The sequence below is a fragment of the Dipodomys merriami genome, unplaced genomic scaffold (genome assembly GCF_024711535.1).
Source record: "Dipodomys merriami isolate MVZ:Mamm:240054 unplaced genomic scaffold, mDipMer1.0.p SCAF_21, whole genome shotgun sequence".
Taxonomy (NCBI): Eukaryota; Metazoa; Chordata; class Mammalia; order Rodentia; family Heteromyidae; genus Dipodomys; species Dipodomys merriami.
The window spans coordinates 17,802,898-17,817,020 of NW_027203493.1; the positions used below are offsets into that span (position 1 = coordinate 17,802,898).

Sequence of the window (14,123 nt, forward strand, 5' to 3'; positions counted from 1 at the left end):
GATTTTTAAAATGGTAACTTCAGTTTGTTATTTTTCTTCCTTTCTCAGGCAGCTGAGTATGTACCAGAGAAGGTGAAGAAAGCCGAAAAGAAATTAGAAGAGAATCCATATGACCTTGATGCTTGGAGCATTCTCATTCGAGAGGCACAGGTTTAGTGATATAGGATTACATTTCCTTCTCTATGGGTCCAATCACACTACTTGATTCTGCAGTAAATAATACTTTCATAGTCCTAACATTGTAAATGCTGTTTATTGGTTTTCAATTTTAGAATCAACCTATAGACAAAGCACGGAAGACTTATGAACGCCTTGTTGCCCAGTTCCCCAGTTCTGGCAGATTCTGGAAACTGTACATTGAAGCAGAGGTTAATATTTTATTTTATTTTATTTTTTCTTATATAGCATCTGATGGGAATTGCAACATACATTATAGTGATAGAAAACAAGTTAGTAGCATAGTACAATCAGGACAAGGAGGATTTAAATGTTTCTTGCCTTTATTGTAAAATAGGTATGAAGGAGTAATTAAAGTGAATTTTTAAAATTTGGGTCTTTTACAAGCTGATGATTGTTGCATTTTGGAGTTGCAACAACATTAAAACAGTTTTAATGGTATTGGAGTGCTTTAGCCTTTTATTTACTTGTCATGTGTCAATTTATTGCCTCCTGTGTCATTTATTTAGAACTCATTTTCTTATTTATGAACTAATATTGATGGGATTATATGAAAATATAGAAATGTTAACTTAGTATTATAAAGTATTTTGAATGTTTGGTGAAATGGAACATTTAAGAGAATAATTCAAATTTTAACTATGAAAATGTGTGTTTTATCATTGTAAGTATTTTAATAATTTAGAGAAATGTTTTTTTTCTCTAACATAAAAGTTTACATTATTCAGGTATAAGCTAATGTGACTCCAAATTTTCAATTATAATTTATACCGTAAAACCTTTTTTTTAAATTTTCTTTTATCTGTCTTGAAATTTGAAGTCAGGCATGTTTATTTTAAAAAGTTAAGGACCCCATTCTTAGGATTAGAAGAAAAATATTATTATTAAAGATTGGAATTAGCAGTCAATAATAAAGTGTGTTATAATTGGCACCATCTAATCATTCTCTGGCTATTTAAATTATGTGATATTGGGCAAGATGGAAGTAATTGATACCCACATTAAACTAAAAATGTAACTTTCCTTTTACTTCTATTTCTTAATACAGTATTTTTTAATATTTTGCAATATAAATTCTTAACATAATTAAGTACACTGCAGCCTCAATGCAACATTGTCCACTATAGTGGAAACTTGACATGTGTGAGTCTGTTTTGGACCTCTTCATAGGGCTTTAGCCATTAACAGTACTAAACAGACTTTGTAACACAATGTCACCAGTGATTTGTCTTCAGCATGGACCCAATTAACAGTATATATAAATAGAGGCTACAGTGTACTCATGAATTCGTGCTGTAGTTAGCTTTTATTACTTTGTGGGGAGGGAAGTTACTGACAGTAGCAGGAACATTGTGTGTCCTTTATTTTTGTATGTGTGGTTGTGTTTGTGGTTTGTGTGTTGAGTGTATGTGAGTGAGATTTTATATGGAGTCTGGTAGTTTGGCTTGTGACCATATATATCCTTAAGGTTTCATCACTTATCCTCTGGAACCTTTTCTTTCCTTTATATATTTAAATCACCAGAGTAGATGGGCATGACACACATCAAATAAGGCCTCCTGAAGCATACTGAAGCCAGTGCTGCTTCATATTATTCATTAAAATAAGAAACCTGAATCACCTGCACCTGGTCTACATTCTGACTTTACAAACACATTAGCTTTTTAATTGAAACATAATTGAAATAGAATTGTTTTTAGATAATGAAGTAGTGCTTTCTGAGTTTTTGATTTCTTTGTTTTCTTCTTCAACATTCAGATATTGTCAATGCATTTTATTATAGCATAAATATTAAACTGAATTGGCATTTTATGAACACAATGGGTTTGCTTCCTCCATTTTCTTACAAGATGAAAATTTCATTCTAAATATTGAATCCTAAGCGCCCTCTCATCCAAAAGAAACATTATTTCAAGAGACCGAAGTTGTCTAATAGGCTTGTTTCATATAAAATAGAACTACTAGCAATTGCTTGGTTTAGTTGGTAACATTTGCACTTATTTTACAATCATGCACACACAAAATAACATGTATATATAAAACACACAAATATATATATATATATACTATATATATGTGTTCAGATCATCTGAGAAGAAATGGTAATGTGTATGTTTAAATTTTTATATTTCTTGTGTAGAATCTTAAGATGTTAGATTGAATACTGGTTTCACAAATGTGTCCCTAAGCTATCTCCTCTTCTCTCTGCTGGTTTGCTCTTCATTTTCATATTTTACTTTTTGTCAGCCTGTGAATGGCTAAAATTTTCTTTGTTCATGTCACTCAAAAGTGACCATTATTTTTGGTGAGGACATTTAACCTATTTACAATACTTTTAAAATATCTGAATTGATACTAAGAATGTCTTTACATTAAAAGTGATACTAACAGTGTTTATATAATACCCTGTATTCACTTTCAAGTAAATAAAGTTCTGTTAATACATTATTGTAACTCACTCAGTACATTATGATGGGGAAATTGTGATGTTTTGTCCATTTATATTCAGCTAAGTTAATGTGTATAACTCTTAAAATACACGTTTATTCTAATATAAAATATCTCTTTAATAAGAAAAAGTAATATGCTTTCCTAGGGAAATGCTTTGCAACTTTGCTTAAATACAAGTGGAAAAAGACAAAAATAATTTTTAATATTACTTTTCAATTTGAAATATCATTTGAAAATGAGCTTACTATAATTTAGAAAAGAAATGATACAGCATATCTTATCAGCTTTTCTACAACTGAAAGCAATGTAATTACCTATGAAAAATACACATTTTAAAATATCAGGCACTCATTAATTTTTTCCCTGTAGTATAGGAATTGCTGGGAAACTAGTGAATAGGTACATAGGATCGATTGATCTAATTTTGAGAATTAGACTAACTTACTTTAGTGTTATAATATTAAGAAGTCATATTTTTCTCAATTCTTTGAAATGTAATACTTTCCCTTTTGCATCCCCAAACCACTGCTTCACATGATTTAATAGTATCATAAGAGCAAGAACTCATAAAGAGAGAGTTACCAAATATTGAATCTAAACTTGATCACAGTGATATGAAAATATCTTTGTTGCATCCTGCTTTTATGGGAACATTTTAAATACGTTTCTAGTTATTGTGTACAACTGCCTTAGCTACAGTTTTAAGTATTTTCTAAATTAAGAAATGTAAGTTATTAAACATTATGGAGATAGTTCACCCTCAGTTCTTTATGGTTCTTACAGAACCACTTTTTATAGTGCTCTAAAGGGTCACTAAGTTACCACAAAATTAAGATGTTGTACAGTTTTGTTATATTCCCTTGGATCTTGTTCCCTGTAATTTCTGTAGCTTTTCATATAATTAATGTGACATGTAAGCTACAACATTTTCTTGTTAGAAGTGATTTGTTTTGAATTAAGTCAAGTCCATAAACAATTTCCAAATGAATTATGATTTTTATTGGTAGCTGAAGGAGAAATGAAGAAGGTAATGCTCCTGTTTAATAGCAACAATGTATCCCATCTGTGAAAGCTGTAATTCTTTAATAAAAGTATGTAGAGAATTGATTGCTTTTTATTTTTTTTAAATTTTAATGTGAATTCTTTTCTCTATACTTGTTTTTTCTTTCCTTGTAAATAATAGGTTGTGGAGTATAAATTTCACTTTTTCCCAAATAACCTTTCTTCTTGGAAAATGAAAATGAACTCAGGATGAAACATGAGTGGCCTAAATTGAAATAAACTTTTCTACTCTTGATACTGTTTTAATTCCTTTAATAATAGTTTAAATTGCTGTATTTTGATGTTTTGTATATATGTGATTTTAAAATGTAGACTAAATAATGACAGGATATGATAATTTCTATACTTCAGCTTGTAGCTCTCTCCCCTTTTTAAGAAAAAAAATCTGTACTCTTATAGATCTACACTTCTTCTGTTTGTAATAAATGTGGTCCATGTCTGTGTGATTATTCAGATTTTACTCTATGCTTTATTACAGTTTCTTAACGTAAAACATTCTTAGTATAGAGCAGAAATGTAAAACAAATGGAAATACTTGAGCACAGCTTATGAGCTAGCTGTCAGAAGGTGTTTTGACAAATTATAGTACTATTAATTATTTTCAGTTCACTGTTTTAAATAGTAAGCTTTTTAGGTTTTATTGACCTATGTTAACTCCTGTCTTTATTGTAGCAGCAGTGTTCAGGTGTTGTCACTAATACTAACATCTTTACATTTTCTTTTTCCTGTGACCTTTTTTCTATATACAAGTCATCTCATACAAACTGCAAAGGAACATCGTCACTTAATAACGATTTTTAAGTATAAACTTAGGCTTATATTTTTATAACTCTTACGTAATTTATTCTTTGTGAATACTTAGCCATTTTCACACAACATACTATGGTAATTAACCTAATTTTCTTTATATTTCTCAACTTTATAAAGCAAAATTATAATCACGGCAGTCATTAGTAAACATTTTTCTCTGTAAAGACTTACTTTTTAACCTGGCTTAATATCTTCTTTTTAATTAAAATTACATGTCTCCAAATATGGGAAAGGCATCTCTAAATAGATTTATGATTTTTTTTTAAAAGCACATATATTCTAAAATTAGTTGTGAACAGAAAAATACTGTATTGTACAGTTTGATAGTAGTAGTGGTTTCTTTTGTTGTTTGGTTTTTTTGTGGGGGTGGGGGTGGGGTTTTCTTTTGGTCATGGGGCTTGAATTCTGGGCCTGAGTAATGTCCCTTAGCTCTTCAGCTCTAGGCTAGTGCTCTACCACTTGAGCCACAGCAGTTTTCTGGAGGTTTATTCCAGAAAAGAGACTCACAGACTTTTCCTGCCCAGGCTAGATTTGAACTACTATCATCAGATCTCAGTCTCCTAGGTAGCTAGGATTACAGGCGTGAGCCACTGACACCTGGTGGTGGTATTTTACATTTTTGGACATGTATGAAATTATACTTAATTATTTTCATTCATAGATTAATAGACACTTAAAACCTTCATAATATTACAGAGCTAGATACTTTAATTCGTTGAAATAGAGTGAATTGACAGTACACTAATGCCTTAAGTGAGTGCACTGCATTGAGCTAAGCAGAAACAGGTGGCAAGTAATTTTCTCTTTTAAGACCTCTGAGGGTATAAGATTCAATGTTTTCTAATAGGTTAATTGTTATTTTTTTCAAGATAGTGATTCCTTTTTTTCTTAATTTCCCTCATTTTCAAATGTGAGAAGTATGGGATGACAGGATTTCTTCGTGTAGTCCCAGGCTAGTCTCAAACATGTGACCCTCCTGACAGCCTCTCAAATGCTGGGTTTACAGGCATTTGAAAGATACTGGGTACCACCATACCCAGTATCTGTTAAAGATACTTTGAGAAGAAATGATCTCTAAAACTTCACCATTGCTGTCTGTAAGGGGCATACTTTTTTTTCTCCCCCCCACCCCCCTTAGTGTGTAACACACTGAGGCTTGAGTTCAGGACCTGGGCACTGTTTGTGAGCTTTCTCCTAAAGGTTGGTGCTCTACCACCTCAGCCACAGCTCTGCTTCCAGTTTTTTTGGTAGTTAATTGGAGATTAAAGTCTCATGGATTTTTTTTGCCCAGGCTACTTTGAACCGAGATCTCAGATCTCAGTTACCTGAGTAAGATTACAGTGAGAGCCACCAGCACCTGGTTTAGTATTTTTTAATAAATACAGACAAGAATGCATTTATTAGTTTATAAATTATTTGGCCTTTTTTTTTTTTTTTTTTTTTTTTTGCCAGTCCTGAAGCTTGAACTCTGGGTCTGGGCATTGTACCTGAACTCCTTTTGCTCAAGGCTACCACCCTACCACTTAAGCCACAGCACCACTTTTGGATTTTCCTGGGCTGACTTCAGACCACAGCCTCAGATTTCAGCCTCTTGGATAGCTGGGATTACAGGCATGAGCCACCAGTGCCCTGGCTATAATTTTTATTTTTTTATTACTAAGTTGGTTTTGCTCGCAAATTTTTGCAGAAAACACATTGTCAGTTATTACAATGGTCAAATGGTTATAATAGGTCAAAGTTTACATATTTCCCTTCCCCTTATACTGGAATCTACAACCTTTGAACAAGTGATGCATGTTTTTTTAAATAAAACTTAAGAAATTCATCTGCTTTTTTAAGGCTCAAGGAAGCAGAATGTGGGTAAGTTACCGTTTGTATACCGTTTGTAAGAGACCTCCAGAGAAAAATTCTGTTAGGAGATCTTCTGTGGTAGTTTTAAAGACAAGTTCATATCAAAGGCAGTATTGACATAAGTTTTGGGATAATAAATTGAAATATAATAAAATTCAAATATAACAAGTAAGGTCCCAAATCTGTTTTTGATCTTTGTGAAAAATTTAAATGTTTATGTGATGACATGTTCAAATACAGCCTTTAAGTACAAAAGTTAGCTCTTGCATATGACATAAACCTTTTTACATGGGAGATAACTTTTTGGTGCTGGTATTGGGGCTTGAACTCAGAACCTAACAATTTCCCTTAAACTTTAGTGCTTAGGCTGGCACTTTACCACTTGAGCCACAGTTCTACTTCCACCTTTTGGTGATTAATTGAAGATAAGATCCTCACAGACTTTGATGGCTTCAAACTGACATGCTCACATCTCAGCCTCCTGAGTAGCTAGGATTTCAGGCTACCAGTGCCTGGCTGAGATGGCCCTTTGTGTGGTGATAATTTCTCCAGCATTCATTCTGGATTTAAAGAATGTTCTTTTTATGATAATGGCTTTCTTGAAATACATTTTTTCACTCATCAAACCTGCAGACAAGCCTTTCATTTTCTTAATGGGCATACATTGAACAGTGTTTCCTAGAATGTACACAGTTCATCCCCTCTGTCACTTTCACCCTTTTCATTTGCAGTAGATTTCATTGTTTTGTTTTTCATAGTGCAATTGTTTGACCCTATTCATCCTCCTTTGTTAGTTCAATCCCTTCTCACTAGTACCCTCTCAAACAGCTTTCACTGCTTTCCCAAAACCGCTATTGATAAAAGGTTTAATCAAGAAACTTCGTTGCTTTCATATGTAATTGCAGTGTGTTTCAAAATTATCCCTTTCCCCTTTTGTCCATATAAATAATGTATATGTTCGTGAAAATATGTCTTTTTAGGTCTGACTTCCATGAGAATGAAGGCATGGCTTTTTGAGCTTGTCTTACTCAATATGATGACCCCCTATTGCATAGATCACAATTCTATCAAGTTACCTGTTTAATAGTACTCTTGATTTGTAGGAACTTGGACTTGCCAGGCTAGTGCTCTTTTGAGATATAATCTCCAGCCCTGATGGTTGATTTTGTTGATGAAATCTAATAAACTTAACCTGTCCTGGCTGGCTGACCATGAGCCCACAGATCCCAGCCTCCTGGTAGCTAAGATTATAGTCATGAACCACCTGTTCCTGTTTAAGTAGTGCTTTTTTTTTTTTTTTTTCTTTAGCTTGTACTGGGGCTTGACTTGGGACCTGGACACTGGACTTTAGCTTTTTTGCTCAAGGCTAGCTTTCTACCACTTAACCCACAGCTATACTTCCAGCTATTTAGTAATTAGCTAGAGCTGAGAGTCTCAGGAACTTTGCTGCCTACACTGGCTTCAAACTCTGATCCTCAGCAGCCTCCTGAGTAGCTAGAATTACCTGAGTGAGCCATCAGCGTCTGGCTAAAGTAGATAAACCAAAGTAGATAATATTTCAACTTAAGTTCCTATCAGGTAGTGAATTAAGTTGTCTCTAGTTTTGTGCATGAGTAAATAAAATGGTTATCCTTTAGAGTCATGACATACTGCACTGTTTTTAAGGTCTTAATTAAAGCTCTACCTTAGTGCATTAGGCAAGTTCCCAAGGGATGGACACATGCTACTGGTTTTTCTGAATTTTTTTCCTGGCAGCCAATTAGGCGATTTAAGTTTATAGAGGTCAGTAGTTAAGTCATTGTCAGCATATTTCATGTCTGGTAGAACATTTCCATATATTTGCTAAAATAGTGAAGTAATCACTAATTTCTGGGGTCTGCCATAAGCTTGGAAATCATCCGACTTGTTTCTTAGATCCTTAATCTGATTTAGGGTTGTGTGATTTAGTAGTGATAATTTTTTACTCGTTGAATTTATTGCTGGCTTTGAAACCCAAACTCTGGCTCCATTCACATTCGTGCATACGTATATTATGTCCCAAATGTTACTAGGTAATTTAAGCTGGAGATAGGCTTAAGACATTGCTGTTTTGTTTTTGTAATATACTTTGAAAGTTCTGAAGGCTTTAAGTCCTGATTCACCTAGTAAGTACTTTTAGGGAAAGTGGAATGGCTGGTTCCTACAAATGTTATTTTTCACTACGTGGAGTTTCCTGCCTTCATTTCTAAACTTTTCACTGTAAAGATGGACATTTTTGCAGCCATTTTTAACACTTTTTGGTTTTTTTTTTTTTTTTTTTTTTTTGGTCAGTCGGGGGCTTGAACTTTTGAACTTTGGGCCTGGACCCTGTCCCAGGCTCAAGGTGAGTGTGCAACAACTTGAGCCACAGTGCCACTTCCGGTTTTCTGGTGGTTAATTGGAGATAAGAGTCTCAAGGACTTTCCTGCATGGACTGGCCTGGAACTGTGATCCTCAGATCTCACCATCCTGAGTAGCTAGGCCTAAGGCAAGGATCCCCAGTGACCAGCTTGCCCACTTTTAAGAAGATCCTTTCCAAGCTAGCCTCAAATTTGAAATCTACCTTTTTCTGTGAGGCTTACAACGAGATGTTTGGAAATTTTCAAGAATAACTCAGTATTATTGATGGACTTATTTTTGGTTTGAGACTGGGATTGAAGCTTGTCATCTGGTGTCCTACTACCTGAGCCATGCCTTAAACCCCTGGACCCACTTTTTGTTTGTGTGTGTGACAGAAGAGAGAGTGTGTATGTATGTGTGTGCTACTGGGAGCTTGCAGCCTTGGGCTCACTGCTTTCTCATTCATTACTGGTACTCTACCACTGGAGCCAGCGCTTCCATTCCTGGCTTTTTGCTAGTTAATTGGAGGTAAGAGTCTCTTCGATTTATCTGGTCAAACTTTGAGCTGCAATCCTTAGTTCTTGGCCTCCTGAGTAGCTAAAATTATGGGCATGAGCCCCCACTGTCTAGCTGATTTTGATGTTTTGACAAATTGTCATGTGTTGGTATATATGGAAACTCAGGAGTCAAAGTCTGGATGCTCACATCTTTGGTATAAAAGCATTTACATCTAACCTACACACATCCTTTCATATAATCTCAGTCATCTCCAGATTATTTGGAATATCTACTACAGTACTGTATAAATACTTGTTAACACTGTTACAGTTTAAAGAAGCATTACAAGAAAAATACAGTTTTTTCCCCCTCTTTTCAGTACAGTTTGTTGAGTCCATTATAGAACTCACAAATTTGGAAGGCTATATTTGCTTTGTTTTTGTTTTCTGAATTGTAAATGATTGGGTTGTTACATGATGACTTCAGTGTGTTTTTTATTTTATTTTATTTTTTTTTGTCGGTCGTGGGCTTGAACTCTGGGCCTGAGCGCTGTCCCTCAGCTCTTCAGCTCAAGGCGAGCGCTCTACCACTTGAGCTACAGCGCCGCTTCTGGTTTTCTGGTGGTTTATTGGAGATAGGAGTTTCACGGTCTCTCCTGCCCGGGCTGGCTTTGAACTGTGATCCTCAGATCTCAGCCTCCTGAGTAGCTAGGATTACAGGCGTGAGCCACCAGTGCCTGGCTCAGTGTGTTTTTTAATAACATACTTCCTTATGTGTGAACAGTAGTGGAATGCTATTGACAAGACTTTTGCTCTTGTTATACTGACCATTTAACAAGATTTTTCTCAATAGGTATCTAATCCAAGTATGTAATTTTTTTTTCCTAGGCCAGTACTGGGATTTGAACTCAGTGCCTTGCACTCTTGCTTAGCTTTGTGGCTGAAGTCTTTTGGATTTGCCTGCCCTGGCTGACTTGAAACCATACTCCTCAGCTCTCAGCCTCCTAAGTATAATTATAGGCCTGAGCCACTAGCCCCTGGCTTTTTTTTTTCTTTGAAGTTGCTAACTAGTGAGTATAGCTAGAAAATATGACTTAGAAGATTATGATCTGTGTTTGTGTTGTATCAACTTGCTCAGATATAAAATCGGCTTACCTTCAAGTGATGCCTGTGTTGTGTTTTGTTTTTGAGACTGTTGGTATGTATATACAGGCTGATCTCAGAACTCCAAATCTTCCTGCCTCGTAGAACCAGTGCCTGCCAGTTCTTCATAAGTCATATGAGAAAGGAAAAATATCCCCCTGTACTTCTAGGTTTTAAAAACTTTGTATTTTAATGAGAACTGCATGGAATACATTGGTTTCTGTTGTTTTATCAAGTAGCAAATTATTTCACAAAAGAATTTAGATTTTGAAAGCCTATGGCATCCTTCAAAAAGAAAACAATTTATAAATGATAGTGCTGGCAAATGCTGTATTTTCAGACAGGATACTGCTATGTAGCCCAAGCTGCCCTGGAAATGCTCCTGCCTCCACTTTCTGAGTTCTAGAATTACCAGTGTATGTCACAGCATCTGACTAAATATTCATATTTTTTAAACAATTTATTTAGTTTCTCCATGTAAGGCAGAATTTTTTGTTTTTTTTTATTTTTGTTTTTTTTTATTGTGAAAATACTGTACAGAGGGATTACAATTACATGGTCAAGATAATGAATACATTTCTTATCAAGCATTGTAGCCTCCTTTGTTTCCCCTTCCCATCCATTCCCATCCTGTTTTTTGTTTTTGTCAGTCATGGGGCTTGAACTCTGGGTGTAGGCTCTGTTCCTGAGCTCTTCAGCTCAAAACTAGGACTCTACCACTTGAGCCACAGCACCATTTCCAGCCTTTTCTATTTATGTGGTGTTAAGGAATCGAACCCAGAGCCTCATACATATGAGGTAAGCACTCTACCACTGAGCCACCTTCCCAGACCCAATTAAGTTCTTACCACTTCCAAAAAGTAACTTTATGGAGCTGTAGGTGGGTTCTGTCCCCAGTATTGAGGGGTGTGTGTTTATATTTTATATAAGAAAATTTCCATGAAAATTTGATTTTTGTGCAGTTCACAGAACAATTCTGAAATTTCAAAAAATGTCATTTCCTGTTGAATTTCTTTTTGGGGGGGGGGGGCGGTCAGTCGTGCGTCTTAAACTCTGGGCCTAAGCTTTGTCCCTGAGTTCTTCAACTCAAGTCTAGCATTCTACCACTTGAGCCACAGCGCCACTTCTGTTTTTCTGGTGGTTTATTGGAGATAAGAGTCTCACAGACTTTGCTGCCCGGCCTGGCTTTGAACTGCCATCCTCAGATCTCAGCCTCCTGAGTAGCTCAGATTACAGGCATGAGCCACCAGCACCCAGCCCAGTTGAAATCTTTATATTTTGCTACTTCTGGGGCTTGACCTTGGCCTGGGCACTATTCCTGTACTTTTTTGCTCAAGGCTAGTGCTCTACCATTTGAGTCACAGCACCATTTCTGTGTGTGTGTCCTGAGCTTTTTTGCTCAAGGCTAGTGCTCTACCATTTGAGTCACAGCACCGTGTGTGTGTGTGTGTGTGTGTGTGTGTGTGTGTGTGTGTGTGTGTGTGTGTGTGTGTGTGTGTGTGTGTGTGTGTGTGTGTGTGTGTGTGTGTGTGTGTGTGTGTGTGTGTGTGTGTGTGTGTGTGTGTGTGTGTCATTTGCAGGGCTTGAACTCGGCCTGAGTGCTGTCCCTCATCTCTTCAGTTCAAGGCTAGTGCTCTAGCAATTGAGCCAAAGTGCTACTTCCAGTTTTCTGGTGGTGTATTGGAGATAAGAGGCTCACAGACTTTCCTGCCCACACTGGCCTTGAACCATAATCCTCAGATCTCATCCTCCTGAGTAGCTAGGATTACAGGCATGAGCCAGTGGCACTCAGCTCATTTCTGGCTTTTTGGTGGCCAACATTGGAGATGAGAGTCTCACTGACTTTACTGCCAGGGCTGGCTTTGAACAATGATCCTTTTGTCTCAGCTAGGATTACAAACATGAGCTACCAACATCCAGCAAAAAATTTATTTTTAAAACTTTTTACTGATATGTGTGTCTCATCTGTAAGGTCAGAAATGTACTACTTTTGTTGCTGTAACAGTTAACATTTTTGGTAATGGAATGCAAATTATTTGCAAGTTACTCCAATATGGAATGTAGGAATAGAAATGACAATTTGGAGTCTGTTAATCTCTTCACATACCTCTTCCACTGAATTACTATAGCTGTGGAGAAATGAGTTAGTTTCTTTTTCCTTCCTTAGTTCTAATGAAGTATTTCAAACATGGTATATGCCAATATGCCTTCTACTTAGGGTCATTGTTATTTATGTTTTGCCATCAGCTCTTTGTATTTTTCTGTTTTTGTGAAGAATATGATTCAAACTCTCCAACCATTTTCACACTTAATGGACTAGTAGTGTTCTAATATAAACAGCCTACTTTCTCAGGTTTCCCCTTGCTGCTCTAGATTCATTCTGTTTTCTAAAATTCTGTATTTCTCTCACTCATTAAATTACTTGAATATTGTGTCCAATAATAGCTTTTGTGCCTTTTGTTTAATTATCAATTTGATAGTTGCTGCTCCCTACCAAAAAGAGAACACTATGGGCTGGGAAGGTAGCTCAGTGGTAGAGCGCTTGCCTTGCATGCATGAGGCCCTGAGTTCGATTCCTCAACGCATAAGCAAAAAGAAAAAAGCTGGAAGTGGTGCTGTGGCTCAAGAGAGAGAACACTAGTAGAAACTAAATTGTTTCCAATCTGTAAAGGTCAAAAGAAGTATTCTAGCCTGGTTGCTGTCCCTCAGCTCTTCAGCTCAAGGCTAGCACTCTACCACTTGAGCCACAGCACCACTTCTGGTTTGGGGTTGGTTTATTGGAGATAAGAATCTCACGGACTTTCCTGCCCAGCCTGGCTTTGAACCAAGATCCTCAGATCTGAACCTCCTGAGTAGCTAGGATTACAGGCGTGAGCCACCAATGCCCAGCTTATTATTTTTTTTTGGGGGGGGGGTCTGGTCATCGGGCCTGAACTCTGGGCCTGGGCGCTGTCCCTCAGCTCTTCAGCTCAAGGCTAGCACTCTACCACTTGAGCCACAGCGCCACTTCCGGCTTTTTTCTTTTTGCTTATGTGGTGCTGAGGAATCGAACCCAGGGCCTTGAGCATGCAAGGCAAGCACTCTACCACTGAGCCACCTTCCCAGCCCTTAAAATTTGTTTTTAAATAATTTGCCATTGAATTTAGAGTACTCTTAAAACATTTTACTAGTAAAAGACAGTTTGTTCTCAATTTTAATATTTTTGCAATAAAATGCAGTTTTTGTAGACATACCCAAGGTAAGATGTTATGATGGAATTGTATTCGAATCTTTAAGTGTAGATCTACATTATTGCTAATTTTATGGATAAGTGTTTGAGGAGGTTAAAAAAAAAAAGATTTTAATCTCACTCTGTATCCCTGACTGGACTTGAACCATGATCCTCCTACCTCAGCCTCATGAGTGCTAGGACTTCAGGTGTGTCACATCACACCCAGCATAATTTTTTTACATGAGATAATGTGTCTAAATGTTTTAAAAGTTAGTAATTTTCAGTTGTATCTTGTTATTCACTGTCTACTGAGTGAACACATTCTATACCACTATTAGGTGCTATGGGTAGCTTTGTAATATATATGTGTATATTGCTGAGAAGTATTTCTTTTGTAACATTTAGAATAATTTCCAAATAAAATAAAAGGTTATTCATAGAACTACAATGAGGAAAATGTTCACAATGCTTTAGCTTTTAAAATATTTTTAGGAACTGCTGCCAATGTGACTTAGCAATATACAACTGTATTAGTAAAGGTGACATGAATATTTTTGCCACTC

General features: G+C 36.2%; 1 protein-coding gene across 1 annotated transcript in view; it reads left to right on the top strand.

The window, feature by feature from the left end:
• Cstf3 (cleavage stimulation factor subunit 3) overlaps window positions 1-14,123 on the top strand; it is a 79,942-nt gene that overhangs the window by 20,611 nt on the left and 45,208 nt on the right. The window contains exons 2-3 of the mRNA XM_070032638.1: window positions 49-150; window positions 273-368. Coding sequence (XP_069888739.1) covers window positions 49-150; window positions 273-368 — 198 coding nt within the window. The remainder of the gene's footprint in view (window positions 1-48; window positions 151-272; window positions 369-14,123) is intronic.